The sequence below is a fragment of the Labrus mixtus genome, chromosome 7 (assembly GCF_963584025.1).
Source record: "Labrus mixtus chromosome 7, fLabMix1.1, whole genome shotgun sequence".
Lineage (NCBI taxonomy): Eukaryota > Metazoa > Chordata > Actinopteri > Labriformes > Labridae > Labrus > Labrus mixtus.
The window spans coordinates 839,669-864,562 of NC_083618.1; the positions used below are offsets into that span (position 1 = coordinate 839,669).

General features: G+C 38.3%; 2 protein-coding genes across 3 annotated transcripts; both read right to left on the reverse strand.

The window, feature by feature from the left end:
- Positions 1–52: 52 nt before the first annotated feature.
- On the reverse strand, positions 53–8,501 carry strip1 (striatin interacting protein 1). The gene is made up of 20 exons (XM_061041934.1): positions 8,358–8,501; positions 6,745–6,814; positions 6,544–6,618; positions 6,295–6,429; positions 6,039–6,159; positions 5,727–5,902; positions 5,507–5,634; positions 5,234–5,416; positions 4,605–4,825; positions 4,451–4,516; positions 4,278–4,341; positions 4,113–4,184; positions 3,915–3,989; positions 3,629–3,726; positions 2,953–3,079; positions 2,713–2,813; positions 2,554–2,620; positions 2,344–2,448; positions 2,034–2,238; positions 53–1,256 (listed from the first exon to the last, which is right to left on the reverse strand). The coding sequence occupies exons 1-20, from the start codon at positions 8,466–8,468 to the stop codon at positions 1,009–1,011; spliced, it is 2,448 nt and encodes an 815-aa protein (XP_060897917.1). The 5' UTR covers positions 8,469–8,501; the 3' UTR covers positions 53–1,008.
- A 218-nt stretch (positions 8,502–8,719) lies between these two features.
- LOC132977406 (S-adenosylhomocysteine hydrolase-like protein 1) lies at positions 8,720–22,718 on the reverse strand. 2 transcript variants are annotated; one of them, XM_061041937.1, is made up of 17 exons: positions 22,247–22,718; positions 18,458–18,569; positions 17,998–18,141; positions 17,638–17,738; positions 16,935–17,037; positions 15,810–15,904; positions 15,481–15,587; positions 15,274–15,390; positions 14,461–14,524; positions 14,060–14,148; positions 13,314–13,384; positions 13,075–13,169; positions 12,830–12,928; positions 12,146–12,214; positions 11,796–11,874; positions 11,501–11,621; positions 8,720–11,403 (listed from the first exon to the last, which is right to left on the reverse strand). In XM_061041937.1, the coding sequence occupies exons 1-17, from the start codon at positions 22,427–22,429 to the stop codon at positions 11,397–11,399; spliced, it is 1,656 nt and encodes a 551-aa protein (XP_060897920.1). In that variant the 5' UTR covers positions 22,430–22,718; the 3' UTR covers positions 8,720–11,396. The 2 variants fall into 2 exon arrangements, with proteins under 2 accessions (XP_060897920.1, XP_060897921.1); XM_061041938.1 differs by having other exon boundaries at positions 17,998–18,126; positions 22,247–22,717.
- Positions 22,719–24,894: the final 2,176 nt, after the last annotated feature.

Below are 24,894 nucleotides of genomic sequence, written 5' to 3' on the forward strand. Positions count from 1 at the left end.
TTTGACTTCATTAAAATAATAATAATATAAAGGCAGGGTATAACTAAATGTATACAAGACTGACAGTATGATTTTATTACAGTATTTAAGTCCATGTAAAACAAAGAGAAAAGCATGATAAATAAGTATTACATTTCACATGTTCTCTCATCACTTAAGCCTCTTTAATAAAACAGTAAATTAAAAGGTAGAAAAAGACGGAGGAAAATGTTTCTGTAAGTAAACCGAGTTGTTCCTTTGGTTCAATCTGTGGTGACTGAAGCTCGGAAACATCAGATCTCAGACCAGAGATTAAAAAGTGTTTTCTTTCAAACAATCTTGGGAATATGTGTGGCCCTGTTTCTGTACAGAGAAAATTAAATAAAGATACTTATGAGTTTCATTTGGTAAAAAAAAAAAAAAAAAAATGAAGGCTGTATTTTTAAGTCCACTCACCCTGATGCCTTCATGGTCCCAGAGTAAAAGTATGTAGGCAGCACCCAGGAGAGAAAGTCAGAATGCAAATATAACACGATGAAGTGATCATTTTTAAAAACTAATGCATGTTTCTATTTGTAAAGAAATCCTGACTAAAACCTCCTCATGTAGGCTAACTCAAGGAATGTCCGATTGGCTAACCTCAACAAAGCGCACACACCTCAGTTTGAGTCTTAGAACTTAATTCATACCATTTCTTTCAAATAAATGTCTTTAAAACAAAGAGAGAAGGTGAGTCATGTAGTGCTTCAAGGTCAAACTTTACTGACCTTCTATAGCAGGTAAGAGGCACAGGGGTAGTGCTGGGTAGGGCTCAGGTCCACATATGGAAAAAGATCTAGCTCTAAAATAATTTGCAGTAAAAACCGGGGGTGGCATTATTGAGGGCAAAGTATCCAGAGTTCATTTACAGGTTGGAGGACTGATTAAAGTGTTAAACGTGATGAATAAAAGTCTACACCTGGCCGACCTTCCAGTCTGTACAGAACATGAAACATAATGCTGTGACCTGTGATCGATTGATCTTGATTCTCACTGTAGCAGCTCTTCCCAGGAAATGGGTTTGGAGAAGACCTCACGCTCCAGCCAGAGGTCGTAGTTCATTTGGAAGTCCTCAGGCAGGTCCACCCGCTGTCCCAGTACACTCTGCAGACAGTTGTCCACAGGCAGGAAGTCCGGGTTGCTGATGCTCTTGTCATATCGGCGGCTGTTGAAGCGCTCAATGTTGGCCCGCAGAGCACACTCCTCGGCCTGGAAGTCCCAGGGACGAGCATCCAGATCTGATCCGAGAGAAGAGAGAACAGTTGACATGTGCTGCATGTAAGTCTAATCTTAGTACTGGGTTTAACTAAAGTAGGACTTTCCCCTTAAAGTCGATGATTCCTAGCATCAGTCCCTGATGAAACTGACAAAGGAACACATGCTAAGATAGTAAATATCATGTAAAAAAAAACTATCTGATGAAGCATCAAGCTGATGCTAACTTTAGCTCACTAGCTGACTAAAATGTTCCACAAACTGAAAATGCAATAAATGATCCATTTCAAATCAATGGCAGCAAGACTTGTGATACAAGAAAGTAATGATATGTGTAGTTATGATGTGTGTCTGACAGCTGGCAGCCTGGAAGTGTCAGATGAATGTGCATCAAAGAAGTGAAACATGAGCCTTGTGTAAAAAGATCTAATTAACAAGGCTTTGTATTGAACAGCTAATGTAAACCTGAATTATGTGAAGTGCAGATCTTGATGTTATTTCAAAGACATAGTGAATAGATATCATCATGGTTTCCTTTTTGCAAGCAGACATCATTAAATTGCCTCCTTAGTCTGATTAACAGACCAAAAATATTCAGTTTAATATCAAAGATGTTTCAATACCAATATTTAACGAGCTTTTCTTTTTTTCACAGCTTGTTAATAAAAGCCTCACATGATTCTACGTGTGTTCCAGTTTAAAGCATCTATCTAATCTAACATGTAACATTTTTAAAATGGACACATTTTAGTTTATTTTTGGATCTGAAAGGATTTATCTTGTTGTGTGTCTGCACTCACCATTTCCGTAGGCCCAGTCATCATTAAGCCGATGTCGCACCTTCTGATAGATGGCCGACATGGTCTTCATGTTGCTCTTCCTCCACTGGCGTCCGAGGTATTTGGTCTGCACTTTGAGAAGTTTGAGGACATATAACTGCATCATGGCTTGCTTGACCTTCAGCGCCCTCTTCAGGATGGGAGCAGACTTAAACACCACCAGCATCTGGGACGGGAAAACATCGTGTTAAGAGCTCGTACATCAAATATTCCAGTTTGTCACAGAATAATACAATTTGTCATGGTCAACCGAGTTTTTACCAGCGCTTACCATTGTTCTGGAGTGCTTCCACTTGGTCAGTTTGTTGAGGATCCTGAGCAGGTTAATGCAGGAAAAGAGATTTCTCCAGCAGAACTGATTATTGTCTCCAGCTTCCTGTAAACAAAACATCCACAAGGAGAAAATATCCACATTCAAAAGGGACCTTGATTCAATGTTTGACACTTTTATCGGATAATTATAAAACAACAGAAAACTCACCAAACTCTCTGCAGTCAACTCTGGGAGTTCATTCACCACACAATGAGGAAAGTCCAAAACTGAAATGCTATTGGATGAGAAAGGCGAGGGAAGTGAAATAACTTCAATATGACAAGTTCACTGACATTTATTGTGATTAGAAAGCAGCTCTTAAAGTACCTGTTTTTAGCTGTGATGTATGACATGATGTTCTGGTTGAAGAACTTGAGGATGAGGGGGATGCAGTTGGCAAACACCAAGTGCTGAGCCATGTATTCAAACTGTGAGGTGATCATACAAAGTCATCTCTCAGAGTGAAACTAACAAGTTGGTTTCATCTTTTCAAATATTCTGGGGGACATTTTTGAACACAGACACATTTGATTGTGAGCGGTGACATGATGTGTGTGATGTGTGTACCTGGTAGATGTGGTTGAGTTTGAAGTGTTTGAGGAGCAGCAGCAGAATGGCGGAGATCGCCTTCACAATGATCTCTTTGTGTCGGTTCACATCGACCCCTAGTTTCATACTTTGCAGCACTGTGGTTCTGCGGAGTCAGACCAAACCAATCAACCACTTCATTAACCCCACTTAGAGGGCTTACTGTTCGTTATAAAACAGTCTTAATTCAATAAGGGTGCCTCTATATGAAACTCAAGAGCAACACGGCCCACCAGCTAGAAGAATGATTATGTTCTGTGTGGTCATTTTTAACACCTGTCGCCACTGCAACCGCGTTATATGAAGCAATTTACAGGATGCAGAATGGAAACAGCCAATTTTTGATTTCCCTTGATGTACAGCTTTGTCCATGTCCACACAAAATGAGACCTTTTAAGTGTTCCTGTGATTCTACTACAGCTACAACCTACACATTCCAAACCAGAGTCTCTATACCATCACATTTACAGCAGACCTCTTGCGTCCTGCTCTCTAAAGTAAACAGTATTTCTAAACCACATCATTTATGAATCTATACTACAGTGTAGCTGAAGTTAGGATATTTTTCCCTGCTCAGAAAATAATGTTGCTCTTGTTGTAGAGAAGGTTACAGTAGAGCTGTTTACTCTTTTAAAGGGACTTCATCTTAACTTACGGCATCTCCTCCGGCAGCACGTCTGCCAGGATGTTGATGGAGTCCGTCTTGGCTTTGGAAGTGGGAGCAGCTGCGAGGAGGATCTTCAGCAGAGCGATCTGACATTCAGAGAGAGATAGGTGGATGATTACAGTACACGATATGGTGTCGTTTTGTATGGCTACTTTTATGTAGAATCTAATTAAACGCATGAATGATTATACATACACCACATGAAAGTGTGTAAAACAAAACTAGTGTGATTCATTTAATATGGCTCACAGAACTGCATTATAACATCACTAACCATGTACTGAGGCAAACTGGGCAGAATTCCCTGATAAAGCAGCTCAGTGGAGGACATCTCGACTTCCTCTTCACCCTGATGAGGAGGAGGAGGGAAACAAGAGACACACAACAAAGTGTGAGCTGATGAAATAATAACTCAGATAAAAAGATACAGTAAGAGAACGCTTTTAAAATGAATGACTTTTAATCAACTCACCCCTGACAGAGGGGTTTTCTGAAACTCCTCCTCTTTTGCGATCTGTATCTCGGCTATGGAGACATACTTATGCTGAACGAGAAAGGAAGACTTGCTCAGTAAAATATGTTAGCTTTCATTTACAATAAATAGGTTGATATAGGTTGAGGAGAAGCAATGTCAAACCTGCTTTAATGTCCTTATGCTCTCATGTATTGGCCTGGGCAAGCCAACAACTGTATTTGTATCACTGCAAAGTATGCAAAACAACCAAAGTTGAATGCATTATTTCATAATAAAGTGTAAAACAGTAATATCAGGTAATGTTTGTGTTTCAATACAACAAGATGAGAACTTACTTTCCAAGTGTGTAACCAATAAATTTACTCCGACTGGATTCCAAGAAATTCTCAATGTCCTTTTCCCTGTCCAGGTAAAAAGATAAATATTAGAAGAACATATTCTTTCTCCACAAACAAAAGTCAACACAGGGTCAGTCGAGTGGAACAGTACCTGACTTTAGGAGCCCACGGCAGACCTTTGGGGAAGGACACCCTCTCTGACGGAGGGTGGGGAATAGGTGGAGGCATGACTTCGTCCCTCTCTAGAGAGAAAGCCTCTGCCTCTATCGAGTTGTCGTTGTCGTCGTTGTCATCCTCATCCTCGCGGGAGTCATCCGCCTTGTAAGGATCCTTCTCGTTGAATGCATCGAGATTGTCCTGCTTGATCAACGCCTGTGGGAGAAAACATTTAACAGTGTGGACATTGAAAATATGACAGCAAATTAAATAAAGTACTCTCTAAAAACAGTTGTAAAGGCTCCCCCCATTTTGGTCAAAATTAACATAAAGGCAAGAAGAGGATCTACATTTGAAAGGAAACCAGGAAGTCATCTAATGCTTAGAATTGAAGGATCTGGCATGCTCTATCCCTCTTTTGTCAGATACTAAAAAACCTCAAAAATATTGAATTAGAGTACAATTAAGTTGAATGTCAATAATACCGTAGCTGTGATATATCATGGTTACTGTTTTCTGTCAGTTTAATAATAATTCACTGCACTTAAAGAGGCAATAATAGATGTTTTACTTGCAGCTAGCTTCAACAAACACAATGCTGGAGAGAGCTGTAGTAATATCTACCTTGTGTTCACGGCGTGCCCGTTTCTGCTGCTGCTCTATGAGGTCAGACGCCGACGCAGGAGGAGAAGCGGCCCTCATGCTACGTATGACCCTGATGCTGTCCTCTGGGAGAGGGGGGAGACACAGCTCCTGTCGCTTACAAACCTTTATGCTTTGGAGCTGCTCGAACCCTCCCAGTGTGAACTGAAAACAGAGGACAATCATTTGTGTCTCTTAACTATGGGAACATTGAAATAAATGAAAAGCAGAGTATGGCAGATGATTTTCTCTCACCAGTATACTTTTCCATAACAGCAATAACACCTTCTTCATTGGGAAGTGAGGGGCATGACCACTGCAGAACTTTGTAACCATACCGAAGAGCATGACAGAAATGGGTTCGTTGTTGAAAAGAGGAGAGCCTGGATCAGAGGTGGAGAGGATATAAGATACATTTAGGTTTTTTATCCATATCAGTGATATCAGTGCAGATTTTGACAATGAAGAAACTTACCAAGCTCTGCTCTGAACGTCTCCCTGATGATTTTCCATTCAGGTTTGTCAGCTGGGTCGTCCTGCTGTATCGTTTCCACCATCAAGTACATTATGTTAAGCAGCACCCTGAGATCAGTGCTGTCAGCGAGGGAGATGGCAGGTTTTCTCACAGCACTGCTACAAGCAGCACTATTACTGAAAGGGAGAATAGAAGTTTAAGATATGTTCTCCACACAGAAACATAAAAAAAGGATGTCTCGTTTAGCATTTTCAAGAAAAAACAAAGCAAGCATTAGTGATCTGAAGGCTTGATAACAAATGGGGGACTTACTCGACCTCCATGTTGAGCAGTTCCACCAGAGCAGAGAAGGTGCCCACATCCAGCAGTAGAAAGATGTTGTATCTCATCCAGTACTGCACCTCAGCCTCAGAGCTGCAGTCTGCAAATGTTCCTACAGAGTAGCAATGTGTGAAACTGTTAACTATGGTGAGAAAACCAGAATTGGCCTCCTTGATCAACTTCCCTCAAGGCAGGATTTCATCCTCTTCGATTCATGCTCAATTAGTTTGAAATTATGTGAACTAACCCTGAGTCATGTAAAGAATGGCTCTGGCGGCCTTCAGCCTCTTCTCTCGTGCCGTCACCTCCAGACCGTCCAACAGGCGCATGGCATGAGCTCTGTGCTCGGCTGCATCGAGCTCTGTCCACTTCTTCTCAGAAACTAAAACAAAGAAAAATGCAGAGATAATAAACTTGGTTTACATGCATTCTTCATCTGTTACTGGTTTTAATCCATTATGATTGATGATAATCCATTTTAAGTTTATTTACATACCATGTGTCCTGAATTCAGCCTCAAAGCATTTCCTGTTAAGATCGAACTCTGGTCCTTCTGTATAACTGTATAGCTCTGAAACAAACCAAAATAAAAAGTGATCTTAACACATTTTATGAAATATTAGAGGGTTTAGTTTAAGTGGAATTCAGAAAAAGTCAGGAAATCTCATTTTCGATCATGACAAACCAACACACATACCTGACAACTCTGCGGCCCACTTGTCTGTATCCGAATATTCAAACTCGAGGTCTGGAGACTCGGACATCCCCTGTGCACAAAACAGGAAACATTTTATACCCTGATGATTTATTAAATGAAACCAACAAAGTTCAAATCGAAACATATGTTCACAAGCTTGTTTTTCACTGAATATTTAATTATCACAAACCAAGACTAAAAGGTTAGGCTTGGCTTGTTATAATCACATAATGTACATGGAAAGTTCTTAGTTATTGATCAAACACAAATAAGATCTAAATACATCGACGTACTAGAGTGGACTAAAGTACATATCGACTCTCTCTCCATTTTCAAATCTCATCTCAAAACACATCTTTTTAAACTGGCATATTCAGTCTGATCATTCTCCATCCGATCTCAGAACTCCTTTACATCCTGTACATTTGTGTTTTTTGTGTTTTTAATGTTAAGTTTATCGTTGTGTTGTTACTTTGTTGTTTTTATCTCTGCTCTGTAAGGTGACCTTGAGAGTTTTGAAAGGCGCCTTTAAATAAAATTTATTATTATTATTATTATTTCTTAAGTATAGCTTTTGAAGACTTCTGTTTTTAACCACTCAATTTTCCACTTCTGATTTTGATGCTAGTTGGACTGCAGATTCAGTTTTGCAAACAAAACACCTTATTTTAAACAATATACACAAAGTGTCCTGTATCAAAACCAGGGCCAGCTGAACAAGAAAACCCCTACCGACGCCTTCAATAATAACAACCACAATCTATAATATGCATTAATATGATGAAACATAATAAAAGGGCCAATGACTTATTTTACATGTTGTACTTTAAGTGTGTCTTGCTGTTCTAATATATTTCTACACAATCAACATTTCGGAAGCAGAACAGTTTCTTTTCCACTTAAGTACTTGAAGTGATACTTTAACTTGTTAATAATGTAAGAAAGTTTGTAGTTTACGAGGTCATTTATTGATCATGAATGATGACAGGTAGAGACATTTCTCAGAATCACCTTTGGTAATACAGTGCGTTCAACTGCAATTGTAATGCTTCCTCGTCATGTCTACTTGTGTTCATTCAAAAGATTGAGTCACAACTCCAGAAACACAAACTCTCAGTGATTTTCACAAGAAATCATCATAAATCTCCTGTCGTGCAAGACAGCATTGGCTCACTATGGTTTTGTATTAATGAGGGCTAAATGGTTAACATGAAGTTATAGACGATGCACAAATCAGCTCAATATATTATAAAACGAAAGGCTGAAACAACACCTAGAGGACTCAGTTTTCAACAGGTCGCCGCTGACAGACAGCTCAGTCTGGCCTATGACTGGCTCATATCATTTGGTTAAGACCTGCTGAATTACGATGCTAATGGATATTATAAAAGAGAGAACTTCGACAAAAGCACAGCACGAATGATTTTAATTCAATGAGCCGACGTTGCTGTTTGTTGACATCGACGCCTTATCAAGGCAATTATAATTAAACTACAGTAAGTTAGCTTAACCGGGCTAGCTAACGTTAGCTGTGTTTCAGTAGCAGCAGAAAGGGCCTCGTCTGTTAGTGAACATTCGTACGGAAAATTAATCATAAACTTATCTTTACGTACCTCTGAATCTTTCCTTGGGTTGCGGGTAAATTCGCCCCTGCTTTTGTTCGGTATCATAGCTCTCTGTTTATTGTTTACAGGAAGCCCACCACCGTTCCCACCGATGTCCATAGTGGGTTTTTTGGGCGCAGTGACTTCTCGCGAGATGAGAGTTGATCTGCGAGAATCTGACTTGTTATTTTGGTCCTCTTCATTAAATGGAAAGCTGGGAAAGTGACGTTTTTATGCGTTAACCTCCCGTTTCAATATTACTTTTTTCTGAAGCTGCAACTGCCACATCTACCTGGTTATTGCAGCTATGAGGAAAACGATAACACTATCCTTATTGTGAATGTTAGGATTTTAATGAAACATCAGAGCCATTTTTCCAATTTCAAACAGCAGTTTATTAAAGGGAACTGTGCACAGACATGTAACAGGGTGTATATTGATGAAATTGTGTTCTTTAAACTAAAGTACAGATACAGTGTTGAAAATATATGCCTACTTTAACTAATTTATAATTTAAAGAACTTCATATCCACATCAAAAACTTCAAACCAGCAACAGTGAACAACAGTAAAATCACAGTAGTACTTATTTATTTTAACTAGACCAGATCCAAGCTGTTGGCTTTAATAATGACACATTCTACCGTCATAATAGAGTTAAAATCAGTATGAAAGGGCTGTTATTAGTTCAAACCAAAGAGATTCATCCCAAAGGAAATTAAGAAAGACCAGGGAAAGTAAATTGCTTTATTGTTCCAAGATAAAGATAAGATGTAAATCCACATATGTGTCATGTGAAATGTTGCCTGCTTATGCCTAAAACTGTTAGTCATCTTACATTAATGCATATTTTTGTTCAATATGCCTACTGTGAAACATTGATTTCCACTCCCCCATCATCACACAAGTGAAATACTGTTTACAGAAGAAAACTGAGTATATTTGCTGCATAGCTGTCTTATTATTAGTATAGTGCAGAATAATATCCATGACAGGCATTATCAAAGTTGCAGAAAAACACAGTTGTACATGTGAATATAAATTACTAAGTGAATCACAAGGCACTGTCAACTGACCAGTTACCATAGTTACTGAGCTCATGTTGCTGACAATGATGTCCTCACTGAACATCCTATACTACTCGTGCAAAGATGAAAGCACCTCTTAGTAGCACTGTAGGCTACTTTACAATGAAACTTCTAAAGTAAGTGAGAGAAAGACGATTTAAGGATATGTGTAATTTTGCAGATCAGGTGCAAGGTGATGCAACAGTGAATACAAGTGAAGCAACACCCTAACAAGGTAACAACATGCCGATACTTCAGGAGAACAGTAACACTGTCAGCTGTTTGGTGTAAATTTGTACTGTAGACAAAAAATAATTAACGTTAAAGAGCTTTAAATCTAGCAAGACACAACTACTACCTGCGAGGGGTATATTTAAAAAGTATTTTACAGCTAAAGTTAGAGATGAAAAGGTGGTATAATGAGTCTGTGCATTTAAAAACCCCTACTAAACAGAGCTTAAGCCTTTTGAGAATGAAACACATTTAGAAATATAACAAGTCTGTTGTGTTAGAATAGCTAAATAGTTCTGCACTAAGATAACAGAAGATAAAAAATTAAATATTTGTCAAGGTAAATGTATTGACTATCCATGTTTAGACCCCTGGTTTATGGGATTGAATACTTTTCTGTTGTTAAATCTGCAATATCCCATCTGAATATAAAATCAAATATCCTAATGACATCAGCTGATCAGAAGCACATACAGAGTAATCATACTGTATGTAGCATCAATTAACATGTAGTCTGTGACACTGTGTTTGCACAGCTTATATAAAGCTGCAGTTTACATGTAGATGAGGTGGATATACGCTGTTTTAAAGTTCTATGGTAATTAGTAATTTCAGGACAGTGACACTGAGACTGAGCATATTCATTATTTTCATAAAGGTGAGAAGTGCTGATATAGTAAAAATATATATTTACAAATCATTTGAGATATTTCAATGCCCTGAGGTGCAGATATTACGTTCACCAGACACCAAAACCTCATTAATGGACACTTCTTCTGTTAGAAATGAATGAAAAGCTCCCTTCTGAAGTTTGCTATAGTCAAATAGAACCATGTTTTGCCTGGATCGGCTGAAGGTAAGCATTAATGTGGATGATACTACAGAAAAAAAAGCTTGTAAAGCTGTAAATGGAATGTTTGAAGTGAGTAAACGCTGCCCCATTGAAGCAAATTAAAACACCAATGCTGCATCAAGCGATTCTTGCCAAAGGTTGTCACATAACAGAATGACTCCACAAGTCAGAAACACGGCCCAGATATTAACCCAGAGTATCAAACTGGTATGGCTCATTCGTGGGCAAACAATTGCCTACTTAAATATGCAGCAGACAAACAGCAACATCTAATGGAGTGAAGTTTCTGGTCACCTATCAAGTCCAATATTCACTGGCTTTTTAGCCCTGATTTGGTCCCCCTACTCCTGAGAAAAACATTTGGACCTTTACTTTCCTCACCAGACAGGAGTTTAAATGTTGTACTAGGCTTAACCTTCTCATGGCACTGGTTTCCAATGCTTTCAGTGAGTCTGAGTGACCCTTTACATCCCATTACATGGAGGAATAAGTTACAGTTTGTATTGTTTCACAATTTACCATTAACATTCACAACAACTATAACCCTTCCCTGTAACAGCAATTTGGCACCATTTATTTATATAATATTTGATATTAATCTGAACCGTTGAAGGAGCCAGCATGTATGAAGAAAGAAAATAAAACTCCCACTAATCAGCTGATATAAGTGCTGTGGTTACACTGAGTTTTCATAGTCAGCTGGGTGCCATGTGCAGTCCCGTGACAAGCAGCAAGTCAAGCTAAACTCGCTGTGGCAAGTAGAATACAATTAAATATAAGCTGTGCATCCTGTGAAGAGTAAAAATACAATATACATAAATCTTTCTTTTGTCCCAGGGATATGGTGTTGATGGATATCGCAGCATCAAGGTGTGCTGAGATATAAATCACCTGCAGACTAATACCTGTGAATATGAAGCAAAGTTTGGTTAGGGAAGGCTTTACACTAGATGATGTCTTTATGTCATGCCTCTCTGTGTGTGGTGTGTGTATAGAGTTAACCTGTAGTAGTTGGGTTTAAAAGGACCATTCTTATTCAGGCCCAAGTATTTTGCCTGATCATCAGAAAGCTCCGTCAGGTGGGCATCAAAAGTGGCCAGGTGCAGACTGGCAACATACTCATCTAAAATACAAAGTTAGGATTTAGTAACAAATGGATACACAAGACTCAACACAGGAAATCTAAATGTGTCTGGGCAGAGCTGTGCTGAGAGCTCACAGCCTGAAAAAGATTACAAGTTGGGGCTAATGATTTAAAATTTCACACACTGAAGGTATCTACAGTTTAAATCCTCACCCATCTTCTTGGGAAGCAAGTACACATCCTGCTTGTAACGTCCTTCAGGCGCATTGTACAACTCGATGAGGGCCAGGGCCTGAACATAAACATGTATAAATAATTAACAATAAAGAAACAGATTATGAACTGAATATGGAGAATCATATGTATACATGATCTTCTGATGACAGATACAATTAAAGACGTGTGTTGTGTATACTATAAATCGCACCTATAAGCAGGAATTAAATTTTTCATTCATATTTGTTTTTCTTTTATTCTAATAACAATTCAAAAGAAAGGACAACAGCTTGTCTACAGCTGTTACATAAATAAGTGTAGGCTAGTTATTAGTATCAACTTGTTACCTGAGTTGTTGCTGTGATGGACAAGACAAAGGTAGGAACAGTGGAGCAGCTGAGGTTAAGGAGACGCCCCTATGGAAAAAAAACATCATGTTAGCAAGAATATATGCTTTAAGAATCAATCAGCTTTAAGTGTTGCTGTTTCAACATAATGACACTTACATTTTAATTAGGGCTGTAAAACATTTCCTTTTTAAAATCAAGGTTTAAATTTTCTTAAATGGTCTTAATTTGAAAATTCATTTTTTGCTGTTTGAATTCAACCCTGCTTTTATTTTGAAAAGGACCTACTGGTAGATCAAAGGTTACAACATTAACTTAACCACAGAAAAAGGAACTTGTTACAGATCAAAACCTAAACGAAAACTAAAGAGGAAGGTAAAAAGTGAAACGTTTTTAAGGTGGATTTGACTTTTGACTCCTCAACTGAGCTTTGTAGGAGTTTACAAAGTGAAACGAGCCATTTAAAGTCACTGCCGTATTGTTATATAAAAAATAGCCGTAGTCGTGAAATCGTTTTCTAGCAAACAGTTTGCTAAATTTGCGAAAAGTAAAGTCACAGTATGTGTGACATTAGACTAACACAGATCAATTGGGAATAACCGCTGGAATCACTTTTATAACATGCCAGACATCTGTCTGTATTCATCACATATAGCTGACAGTGTTATAAACATAGCCTGTTACCTCAGCCAGAAGAATGACCCTCTTGCCATCAGGCCAAATAACATGATCCACCTGAGAGCGCACCCTCTCCCAGGTCAGCTCAGGGGTCCTAAGACTTGCCTGTGAGAGATGAGAATATCTGTCAGCCTAGTTTATAAAATGTAAAGAAAATGTTGCTTACACTCCTCTTAGTACATTACTTAACCTCTATATGAACATGTTTATGCTGCATCATGTTTTAAGAAGGGATTGTTAGACTACTTTACCACATCAATCTCAGTGTTGGAGTGTCCCATGTTGCAGACAATGGAGCCATTTTTCATCCGGTCCAACTGGTCTCTGGTCACCACATTCTTGTTCCCTTCAGAAAAACACGATCATATAATATCAGTGTACTTCATCTGACATACAAGAAGATGAACATACAGGTTCTTATAATCTCACATATATAAAAGACTCAAATCTCATAAGTGGTTGCCCCCTTTACGGTTTCACATAAACATACCTGTGCATGTGATGGTGACATCAACCTGGCGAATGACCTCGTTCAGCTTGACCACCCTGAATCCATCCATGCTGTTTGCACACAAGTCAAAGAAGAGGTTCAGCATTCAGCCTCATTGAGGACAGTGACAAGCAACTCCATTCAGCTGAGGGACTTAAATCCCAACTGGGTTAATGTAGTGGATTTGTATCCAAGCTAGTCATAAATATTCAACAAAACGTGCACTGCTCGAACTGGAAACAAAAAAATCCTCCAGTTTATCAAGCTTTAATGAATGATGTAATGAAGCATTTGCAGTTAGAAAAAATAAAATTTACCCTAAGAGGAAAGATAAATATGTTTTACTCAATATGGCAGCCATTTATAGATTACTATAACAAAAACAACCCCATGAAAAAATAACAATTTAGTAAAATCCAGAGCACTTGACATCCTCCAAGTTGTATTATTATTACTATTTAAATCTCTTTTTTTATATCTAATCTTTTTATTTATTTATTATAGTAGTAGTAGTATATATAAGTAGTATATCGTTTTTTGTGTTGGTTTGAGGTATGAATAAACATGTCTCAGATTTTTTTTTAATCTGTATTTGAAAAAAGAAAAAACCCCAATAAAGAATAAAAAAAAAAAAAAAAAACGTGCACCGCTCTATGTTATTTACACTGTTGTCTGTCCTGTGTTCATGTTTATTGACATTCAAAACATTCAGTGAAGAGCTGATCCGTGTTGTTAGTCTTCCTCACCAGGCCTGCAGGGCACAGATGGGATCAATCTCTGTAACACAGACGATGGCTCCCAGAGCTTTCAGAGCAGCACAGCATCCTTTTCCAACCTTCAGAGACAAAATGACAAAGCCAGTTATAATTCAAACCTTACGTAGATATGGCACTTAGTATTTAAACACAAACCATTTCAATACAAAACCTTTGAGACTTTGAGTCTTGAACATGATTATCAATCATTGTGCACTACAAACTTAATTAGTGAACATGATTTGTTTATTCAGTTTTCTGTAAATATAATCCAATGAAAATCCAATGTCCACTGCCTTTGTATTGTCTGTCACTGCAATGTAATATCATAAATGCTTTTCAAGCCACAGGATTAATGTAAGTGCATATGAATTATTTTTAAAGTATCTCACCTCGCCATACCCACAAACAACCACCTGTTTGCCTCCAAACATGATGTCTGTGGTTCTCTTCAAGCTGGGGAGGTTAGAGACATCAAATTAGCAAATGCTCATCTGAACGGTACCATTCCAAAAACAATTCCAGCATTACTATCAAGTACTACATGTCCTAAATGACCATTTTAATTCATCTGTTTTTGTGTGACTACACTTCTTGAGGATACATGTACTGTATGTGAAATCAGTGTGTTATTAATATTAAAGAAATTCACAAATCCGATAATGGTATATTAATGACAACATGTAGTATCATTATTCATACTGGAACACCTGCAACAAGATTTAAGTGTAGAGAATAGCAACACATTGTGGTGAGTGTACAAACGAGCAAAGAAGTAGTTCAAGCTTACCATACTATTTAATGGTTTGATAAGGACGTAAGTGTTGCAGTTATGTTCTCAGACTGTTTCTCGTAGTGTTTCAAAGAGTCCAGAGAGTTTGAAATGTGCACAGTAGAAGAATTAAAACGGAAACAGCTTTTAAAAATGCTACTACAATAGATATAGTTTTAATGATAGGCATAATGCTTATAAGGTTGATTCCAATTCATCTTATTTACTGACATGGGTTTTTCAAGTACAGGCTGTGAAATACTTGGCTCCATTCATGAATGTGTGGGTGAATTCACAGCCGGACTAACTTGCAGCTAGTTTCCATGATACAAGCGAGGGCTTTCGTTGGCTGTTACATTTCTTTTAAACCTCACAGGTCACAGTGAAGTCATCCAAAATGTGTTAAACATCACACAAACCCGGGCTCACTCACCCATCCAGGATTGACTCTCTGCAGCAGTACAGGTTGTCAAACTTCTGCTTCGTCACAGAGTCGTTGACATTCATGGCAGGTACACAAAGTTTTCCAGCTTTGGACAGCTGATACAGCCTACAAAGGGGTGAGACATAAGAAACCTTTCTACTTCATGTGTCACTAAATATTTCAAATGAAGCGTATATCTACTAAACGTTGAATCACCTGTGAACCCCAGTGACACTCTCCTCCACAATACCCCTGATCTTCTTGAATACATTGGGGTATTTCTTGTACATCCAGTGTGTCAAGTCTCCTCCATCATCAAGGATCTAACAAAGAAGAAAAATAACATTATTCTTCATTTAATGACTGTAAGAAATAAGCCTAATATTTCTCATCACCCTTTGTACACATTAAAAAAAATTTAACAAACATTGAGGTTTGAGAAAGCTGACGTTTATAAAAACAGGTAGTTGAGTCATGCAAGTCTATATCATTAAAAAATCTGTCTTGAGCCCTCACAAAGGTTAAAAATAAATTTTTCCACATACCGTGTTAGGCTGCCAACCCTCACTGTTGACGCAACGGTCAATGCACCACCAGAAATCATCCTCAGACTCCCCTTTCCAGGCGAATACAGCCACACCTGAAACACAACAGACAATCAATCAAACATCAATAATCACATGTTTGTCTACCAGAGGCTGCCACTAAAGAGGAATATCTCAAAGTAAATGAGGGCAAGGTTAGCTGCACTGTGACACTGAATTACTATTTTTTAAGTCAAATTTGTTGATTTTCACTTTATAATCCTACACAACATATTTGGCAACATTCATTTCATTGAATTCATGATGATGAATATCATTAATAATGTGGGAGCAGGTTGGATAACAGTTTAATGAAAATATATGCATTGTATACATATAAAGCCTGTAGTAAATGTAATACTGTGTACAGCAATAACTCTCCCCAACAAAAATGCATGATCTCCTAAATCTGCTGTAAAGCCCTCAGCTTGTCACATCATGTAAAGGTCCACTGTGGTAATATAGTGCATAATTAAACCGTCACATAGCAACCACAGATAAACTTGAGCAGTACTGTTCCTTCACTAAATGCCAATTCTTATGTGTTCACATTATCTTGAAAGGGCTGATGCTTCAAGACTTTATTTAACATTTCAGAACGTTCACATAGTGAGGAACACCTCTTTATAAGAGAACACTAATCTAATGTTGTCCCACACTCACACTGTGTTAAATCACATCACTGTGATTGTAATCAAGCGCAAGGGGTAAAAACTGTTTCTATTGCAAGTAACTACCTAAATATGTGTGTGGTTTATTCTCTGCATTATGGGATTCCAGGTTAAGTGAGTCATGGGGTTTAAGCTCATGTAACCACTGTGACAAATATCTGGTTTAGTAATGTGCCGTGATTTGAAATGGGAACAAAGGATAAACACAGTGATCCCCCAAACTTTGGAGAGAGTTACCTCTGTATGATAGGCTGACCTTTTTATTTTTTATTTTGTCCTTTTGCTTTTATTCTTTAATTTCCCTTGTTTTCTTTCAAACGAGCCTGTGTTTAATTGGATTGTGCATTTCTTTAAAAGTGCTTTACACTTTAATAGATGTGGATTTGTAGCTCCTCTCCTCTGCTGGAAATCTTACCGGTCTCTGACAGAGCAGCAGCCACTTCATTCTGTGTGGAGTATATGTTACATGCAGTCCAACGGCACTGAGCCCCCAGAGCCACCAGAGTCTCGATCAGCACCTGAAACACACAGGTGAGAAAGCGTAGAAGTCTCAGTCTCAAATAGACCAACTACTTATAATTGAGGATTACAATGTAACATGTTTGTATTGTTTCCGCCTCACTGTTTAATTCTGTTACAAACTTTATTTGACTCAGTGGGATTTGCTGCTGGTTGATGTTTGACCAGTTGCAGATAAAACACACAGCCAACTGTTCATCTCCACAACACATTAAATACATTAAGATTCAGGTAGTTAGAGAGTAGAGTTACATAAAAAAGTCCTGTTTGAGGCACTGGATAGCCTAGCAGTTATGTCGCGTGTCCCATATACGGAGGCTACAATCATCATCGTCACAGCAGCCATGGGTTCAAATCCGACCCCGGCCCTTAACTGCATGTCATCCCCTACTCTCTCCTCAAAACGTTTCCTGTCTCTCTTCAGCTGTCTTATCCAATTAAGGCAAAAATGGCCAAAAATATAAAACTTTAAAAAAAAGCTAGACAGCAAGTGGTGCAAAAAACTGTGAATAAAAATGGTAAAAAAAAAATCCCTTTCTGATTAAAAAGCAGTGCCAAACGGCATCTTTAGCTTGAAGCTAACTTTAGAGAGGACTTACTGCAGTCTGGGCAGTGATGTGAGTGCAGCCCACAATTTTGGCACCTGCCAATGGTTTCTCACTTTGAGCTCTCTTCCTCAGTGAGATCAGAGCTGACATATCTGAAAAACAAGACAACATGAAAAAAAAGGACTAATGAGCAAGACAGCATGGTGCAAAAGAATCCAACAAAACTCAACGATTGTTCCTCTCAGCAGCAACTGACTCATTTTAAACAGAAACATAGAAAATTCTATAAATACACTCTCCAAAAATGTCTTAATTACAATGTTCTGACTATTGGTTTTAAATAAATAAAAGCATGCAGGATCTTTTACATCTAAGTAAAATGGTGAAATGATTGTCTTTGCTGTGTCTCACCTTGCTCTGCAATCTCGATCTCACGTCTGCCAAATTCAGCCTGTTTGATGTTCTTGACACAGAAGTCGCTGCTGCCTTTGGAGTTCACCTGAGTTTTGTCCCGAGGGGAAGTCTCATCATCCGAGCTATCTGTGTATGACGCGGCTGTTAGGAAATGTTTTATTTTGTTAAACACAAGTAATCAAAGCCAGTAAGGGGCAAACAGAAAACATAAGATGATGTCCAACAGTGTTTTATATACTGAGCAATTAAGAACATCAAACAAACCAAAATGGTTCAATGAGATTAGAGCTCCATCGTCACCATCTTTCTTTACTTTTCTTGCTGCGATCTTAATGTCAGTACTGTATTTACTCCTCCACATGATATAAGAAGCATGCCTGCATGATATTAAAGCCGACTTTATGGAGAGTGATATTGAACTCTGGTGAGTACACGTCCGGCTGTCCCTCCTTCCTACCAGAGCTGTAGCTGTCGGTGGATGACTGTGAGATAGAGCGGGACAGCGAGCGACGTCCGGTCTTGGTGGGAAACCTGCTGAACTCCTGCTTATCCTCCACAAACTGGATTTGCTTAAAACAAAAAAAAAATGAATATTTTAAATCCTGTTATTTTATCATTTGAGGGTTTCAACTGATTTCCATTGGAAACAACATCTAGCCATAAAACAAAGCTGAGATCTCATTATGGTCCAGCTGTGGGGTTGACTCTTTATGTTTCTATCTCAACATATTTTAACATATTTTAAGAATTTGACATTTTTTTATTTAACAATATGACAATCCTGCTCAAACTAGTACGCTTATATTTCTGTATCTATAAAAATAGATGTCCTGCTTGCAGATCAACAGACATCTGGCCATCAAATGAGACAGATGTTCCTAAACTAAGCTGCCAAAGCCATTTTTTCATGTTCTGGCTGGTCCAATTTTTCTCATGATTGTGAAATGATTGTGAACATCCTCTCAGTTTCCCACAGTTTCTCTGTTTCGCTGTGTCCCAAATTATTTCTGCTAATTGCATTTCCAATATGTCATGTTGTGTTAATTCATTTTCTTAGGCATTACTTTGCAGTATCACCTGTGAAATGTAATAAACATCGCAGTGCCATATTCATATTGTGTTATAACCACCATCGACTTGTAGCGTGTAGCGCGGGCGCGTCTGAACAGTTGAGCAACTTCCACAACTATAGATTACTCCTTCTTAGAGGCCTGCTTGTTTTGCCATCTCACCACTGATACTTGTTTTTCTATTTCAATTCAGCCTGTTGTAGTTTTGACCCTTCTTTATTTTTCAACCTCCAAATGAGACGACAACACACAAAGGTTAACTTGTGAAGGTATGTCTTTGTGTTAGAGGAGAGAACTGGCATTTTTGCTCCCTGTAGCTTTATGCACGGTCAGCTAACTTTCTATCACTGCTGTCATCTGGTTTTTTTTCTGACAAGGAACTTGCACGCATGTAAGCAACAATAGTTAGTGAGAAAAATCTGCAGTGTGCTGTAACGTTATCTTTTCACATTCAGTGTAGCGAGTCGAGGAATGGAGAAGTGGACGGGAAGACCACTACACCTCACTGCTTGTTTTTGTTTTTGACATTTCCTTTACCAGATGTGTTCAATCTTTTCTGTCTCTGTGGAAATAAAATTAAATACAAAAAGAAGCTCTTATTAGTTATAAACAGTCCGAGTCGGAGAAGATTAGTCAACACGCTGCAGTGAGAGTAAGAAGAATGTCTCATTAGAGAATCCTTCTCTTCATCTCTGAATGAGAATCAGGTTCTTTACTCTGTGATGGACTCAGTCTCTGGTTTCTGAGTTGAGGCCTGATACTGAAAATCATCCACATACCAGGGAAAAGAACTTGGCAACAAAGAACAATGTGAAGCTGTTTTCATGAGCTTAAGGTGACAAGACACCACATATTTTAGCCCAGGACAGAACAGGGTGTGTTGAGTGTCAGAGTACCAAAGCTGGACATATTCAGACCCTACACAGTATATAAGAAGAGGACAAAGAAAACCTGATGTTTTCAAATCTTGAGTTGGTTGTTATAAAGTTGTTGTTTTTTTTAGCAAGAAGTGACCATATTGGCAAAAGGATGGAATCGCAAGGGGTTAGCAGCACACCCTATGTCCTCAGCTCATAGTAGCTTGGTTGGCGAGGTTCAGCTTTATATCACAGGAACTGTGTTATTCATTGGGATTCCAATTTTTGGCAAGAAAGAAACAGCCTGTAAACAACAAATATTCAATGACAACATATCATTTAAATAATTTGATTGTCTTTGCAAACAGTAGAGTTTGCTGGCCATTCCACGTGTGGCACTTTAGGCTTCACAATCTTAGAGCTTCTTCTATACAGTCTAAGATAATATGAAACTTATGTTATATCTGATTTCAGAATGAAAGAGAAAAGTTACAGTTTTGAGCTTTTATGTGACATGTTGAGTTGAGTTTAAGCATCTGTTTACTATGATTGTGTGTATTAACATTGTGTTTAATGTTTCAATCGGCTAAAAGATCAATTTCCCCTGTTTGAAACTAAATTCACAGTTTAAATTTCAGGTGAATCGGGCTCAGATGCTTAAATGTATTTTGAATATTACTTGGACAAACATTATTTAGCAGGGCATGACAGATAACTGCTTTTTTAAAACGTACATAAACTTCTTCATAGAACAACAAACTTTGCATCTGCTGCTAGCTACTCTTACGTTGTATCTTTTTATAGTTTGTGTGTGTGCTTTGCATTGTACAGAATTTTGCAAAAAGAGACAAAGTCATCATCATTCAAGCTTACTCAGTTAAATGGGTAATCATTGATAAGCTCATTACTTAACATTCAGTCTAAATATTAACTACAGGACATAATAGTTCAACTAAACATCTGTAGCATAACACCTTAACATGTGCTAACATTAATAAATGTCTAACACTGGGCTTAGAGCACAGCAAACAATCCTCTTTTTTTAGTGTCAGCCTAACCTTTCTCCTGTGTTTCAGAAAAACACCATGAATTATTTCACATTTATTCTGTTAGTGCGCTGAAGAGAAGCACACTATTTATAACCTCTCATTATGTCTATGATGAAATCCACACTGATGATTTTTAGGCTTTATTCCTATCAGGGTTATACAAAATAAGTTGTAAATGATGTAATACTATGACCTGTGTTATTTATGGGTTCTTGATGACATCTATTGTTAATCACCCTTAACAAATGTGCCATAAAGCGTGCATCTATAGCTGAGGATTTTAATCACATTTCAAATTAAAAGTTTTCAATAAAAAAGTTTTGAAAATGTCACATTTTTATAGTTATATCTCTTCACAAAGAGAGAAAAAATAAATTCATAATGAGGCGACCAGGCTGAATAAATTGTTAAGATGAGGGTGTTGACGGATTCAAACACACGGATTCACTCAGCGGTCAGTATAGGAACACCTTTTAAATAATAATGGAGTCAAACTCAAAAGCCCAGCAATAAATAATGATGTCAGGTTTTTAATGTGTAGCTCTGCAGAAGATGTCTTTAGTGAAGTGTTGATCCATCTATGCTCACTTTAAAGGTTTGTTTGTGCTGCTGTTGAATTGTGTAAAACTTATCAAAAAGATGTTTCTATTACTAGATCAGATTTTTTCATTTTGTCCAAAACCTGTATTCATTAGTCCAAATGAAATGAGGTGTGCCAATGCATTTAGTTTTTAAATCCCCAGGAACTCAAGGTGAAACTCTTCCTTGTTCCTTGAAGGTGTGAGTAAACATTGTTCTTTTGTTAGAGTTACAAGGAGGAAATCCTTCTGTTTCCTTGAGATGGACAAAGTTAGGAAATCAAGCATATAGCGTTGGCCTATATGAAACTGATTGACCTCGGAGAACAAACTGTGTGGGGGCCAAGTAAGAGAAATGGAACTGCTTTATATGAGTACTCATGTGGACAATAGTAATATGACACATGTGGCTATTCATAGATAATCTCCTATTGCTTTATTACACTTCGAGTGCAACCTGCCTGCCCAAAATGTCTCTCCTCTCTCACAACCTTGAGGAAATAAATAAATAGCCTACGTTTTGAATAATGCAGGATTGGTAACATAGACATATAGCCTATAACATGCTAACATTACAAACTATCGACAATAGGCTAATTGATGCGCATTGGGGTGCACAACGAAAGCCCTCGCTTGCATTGACCAGAGTGTGGTTAAATTCAATTGCACAGTGTTTTGTTCAGTGGTCTTACCTTCTTCACCGGCTTGTGAGTGGGCACAGCGCTGAAGGCGGACGACAGCTCTCCCATGTTCATTTCACTATTCTTGCTTACGGTCATGGCTGAATATTTTTCCGCTACGTTTTCGCTTTCTTTCACATCTTTGCTTGCCTGCTTCACCACCTCCAACTTAGCATCTCCTTCCGGTTCTGACATATTGATGGTGTCTTTTTTAAACGTACCTGGTCTAATATTCAATAACTTGTCGGGTCTGCTATGACAGCAACGTCACACACTTTACGTTAATGATGTCCTCTCTGCTAGCAGGCGACAACGGGCGGAAGAGCTTTGAACGGGAAACTGAAAACCCTGAAACCAGAGAGCTGCCGCGATAATTTAGTAACTGACTGACTAATGTTTGTCATAAATGTCTGTTACGGTGCGCGGAGTGACGCTGTGTCGAGTCCCTGCTTAGCTCAGCTGTCACCTGGCTGAGTTACTTTGGAGGCGGTAACCGACCACCGACAGACAGGGGGCGTTCCATATGACCTGCTGCGTTCACTGGAAATTGGACATCTGGTGTATTGTGCCCCGATGTGACTGTCCTTGCCCAAATGTAGTGTACACGGTACTGTAGCGTTAATAATAGGCATATTATCTGCTGTGCAAGCAGTTTTGGTAGTCCGTTGAGTAGCCTGGGCATTCTTACTGTTAACGCACACATGATAGGCTACAATACGCCTACTGTTCAAGTAAATAGTCGTAAAAAAGATTGAGGAATATGTTTTCCCTCAAAGACACGTCTTCCTCACTTGAAGTTTAAAGTAAAAGTAAAGTTATTTTCATGCTTAGTCCGCATTCAGTTCAACCGTGGAAAACTCGTCAAAACTGGTGTCTATGAGGAAAAAACCGTAGTGATATTGAATAAAGTAGGCTATGTTATTGGAGCAGCGTGAAACCCTGCAGTGTTTTATGGCCTGGGGCACCTATGCACAGGTAGCACAGGCAATCCCCAGCAGTTATGAACGCAGCATTAAGCTCATTGGAATCCTCATTCAGCACGCATGCTCTCTTATACTGACTCGAGCTTTTGAAATAAACATAACTTCACTCCATTAAAAGTCGGCTGTCACGACACAGGATGCTTCTGGGAAAAGTTTTTGTTTTTTTCTTTATTTCTTAAAACAGAATATCAGACACACAACCATGTCTGGCACAGCAAGTTCTGAAAAGTGTCAGTAATAGACTCAGCATTAGTTCAAGCTCGTATGCCTTAACAAATAAACGCTTTTTCCGGCTCATTCACAAATTGTTGCTATTCAGTTTAGTGATACGCATCATTTAATTCCAGGGTGCATGTGGGTCGGAAAGAAATTGTGCTCTGTAGCCTACAAATGGTACAGCAAGCAACCTGACAAAGCAATAAGCACGTGGACCTAAAAAGAAGAGAAAGACGGTTAGAGTTATAAACCAGCCGGTTGCATTAAGGCTCTGATAGGATGAGTAGAAGACAAACAGATCATCCTTCATCCAGATGCCTGTCCTCATTTGGCACCTCCTTAAATCCTAATGCCCATGACCTTCCACAATAGTTGCAAGGGGATGAGGTGAGGACAGTATGTTTGAGAAAATTAGGCTACTACTTTTGCTCAATTTATGAAATTGGCATATGTAGGCCTAATGTAGGCTAATAGTAATTTAGCATATACATGCTTAATGTTAGAGCTCTATTTTCAGGATAAAGATCATTGATTTCCCACTACAAAGTTGTAACTGTGTTGTTTATCGGCCCATTACCAAATCTATAATTTAGGTAAAGAATATCCACAAGGGACCTATTGAATTGCTTTTATCTAACAGTATAGACAGATGTAACCTTCTGGGGAACGCGTTAGGGTCAAATTTGTAAAAGCAGACAGTGTGTTGGTTTTCTTAGATTAAGTTAGTGAAATACAAAACTGGATGAAAAACTAGGGTAAAGATGCCATCAAATAACTATCTGTCGTGCCATTAAATTGATAGTTTTCAGATAATGTAGCCTAATGAAAGTATACACAATCAGTTGTAAAAAGAGCAAGGATAGCATTTGATGGCATACTGCACAACTTACCAAAATAAGCCTTTGAGTACTGTCAGAATGGCAGAACTTAATGCTTGATGATTGTTTGGCCCAGGGGCGGATCCAGGGGATCTGATTGGCCAACCCCAGTGGCCACCCTAGAAATAAAATAATGATTGCAGATTTGCCTTGTCAGAGAACTTCTGTAAAAATAAAAATACACTATCTGGGCTGTGTTGGAGGCTGCGAGTGGCTCTCTTGCAATTCAATGTAGCACTTTTCCTCTCATTAGATATTTTAGAAATACATATTTTTGAGCCCTTAAAGAATTAAGTATATACATTTATATGTTCCACTCAGTTGTGTTACTTGTCAGAGTCAATTTTTATACAGTAACATGTTTTAAAGTCCTCATAAAAGGAACTTTGAAAATATGTAACTGCTGTGTCGGGTGTCTTTCCTACTGAAACGGGATAGAACCAATCACAATAAGGCAGGACATAACTTGGGATGAATTTGATTGGATCATTCGCTTCAACAAAGCTCTTAGATAATTAGTAAACGCCACTGAGTGCAGGATGAGTCAACAATTACAGTCTAATAGTCTAATTACAGATTTATT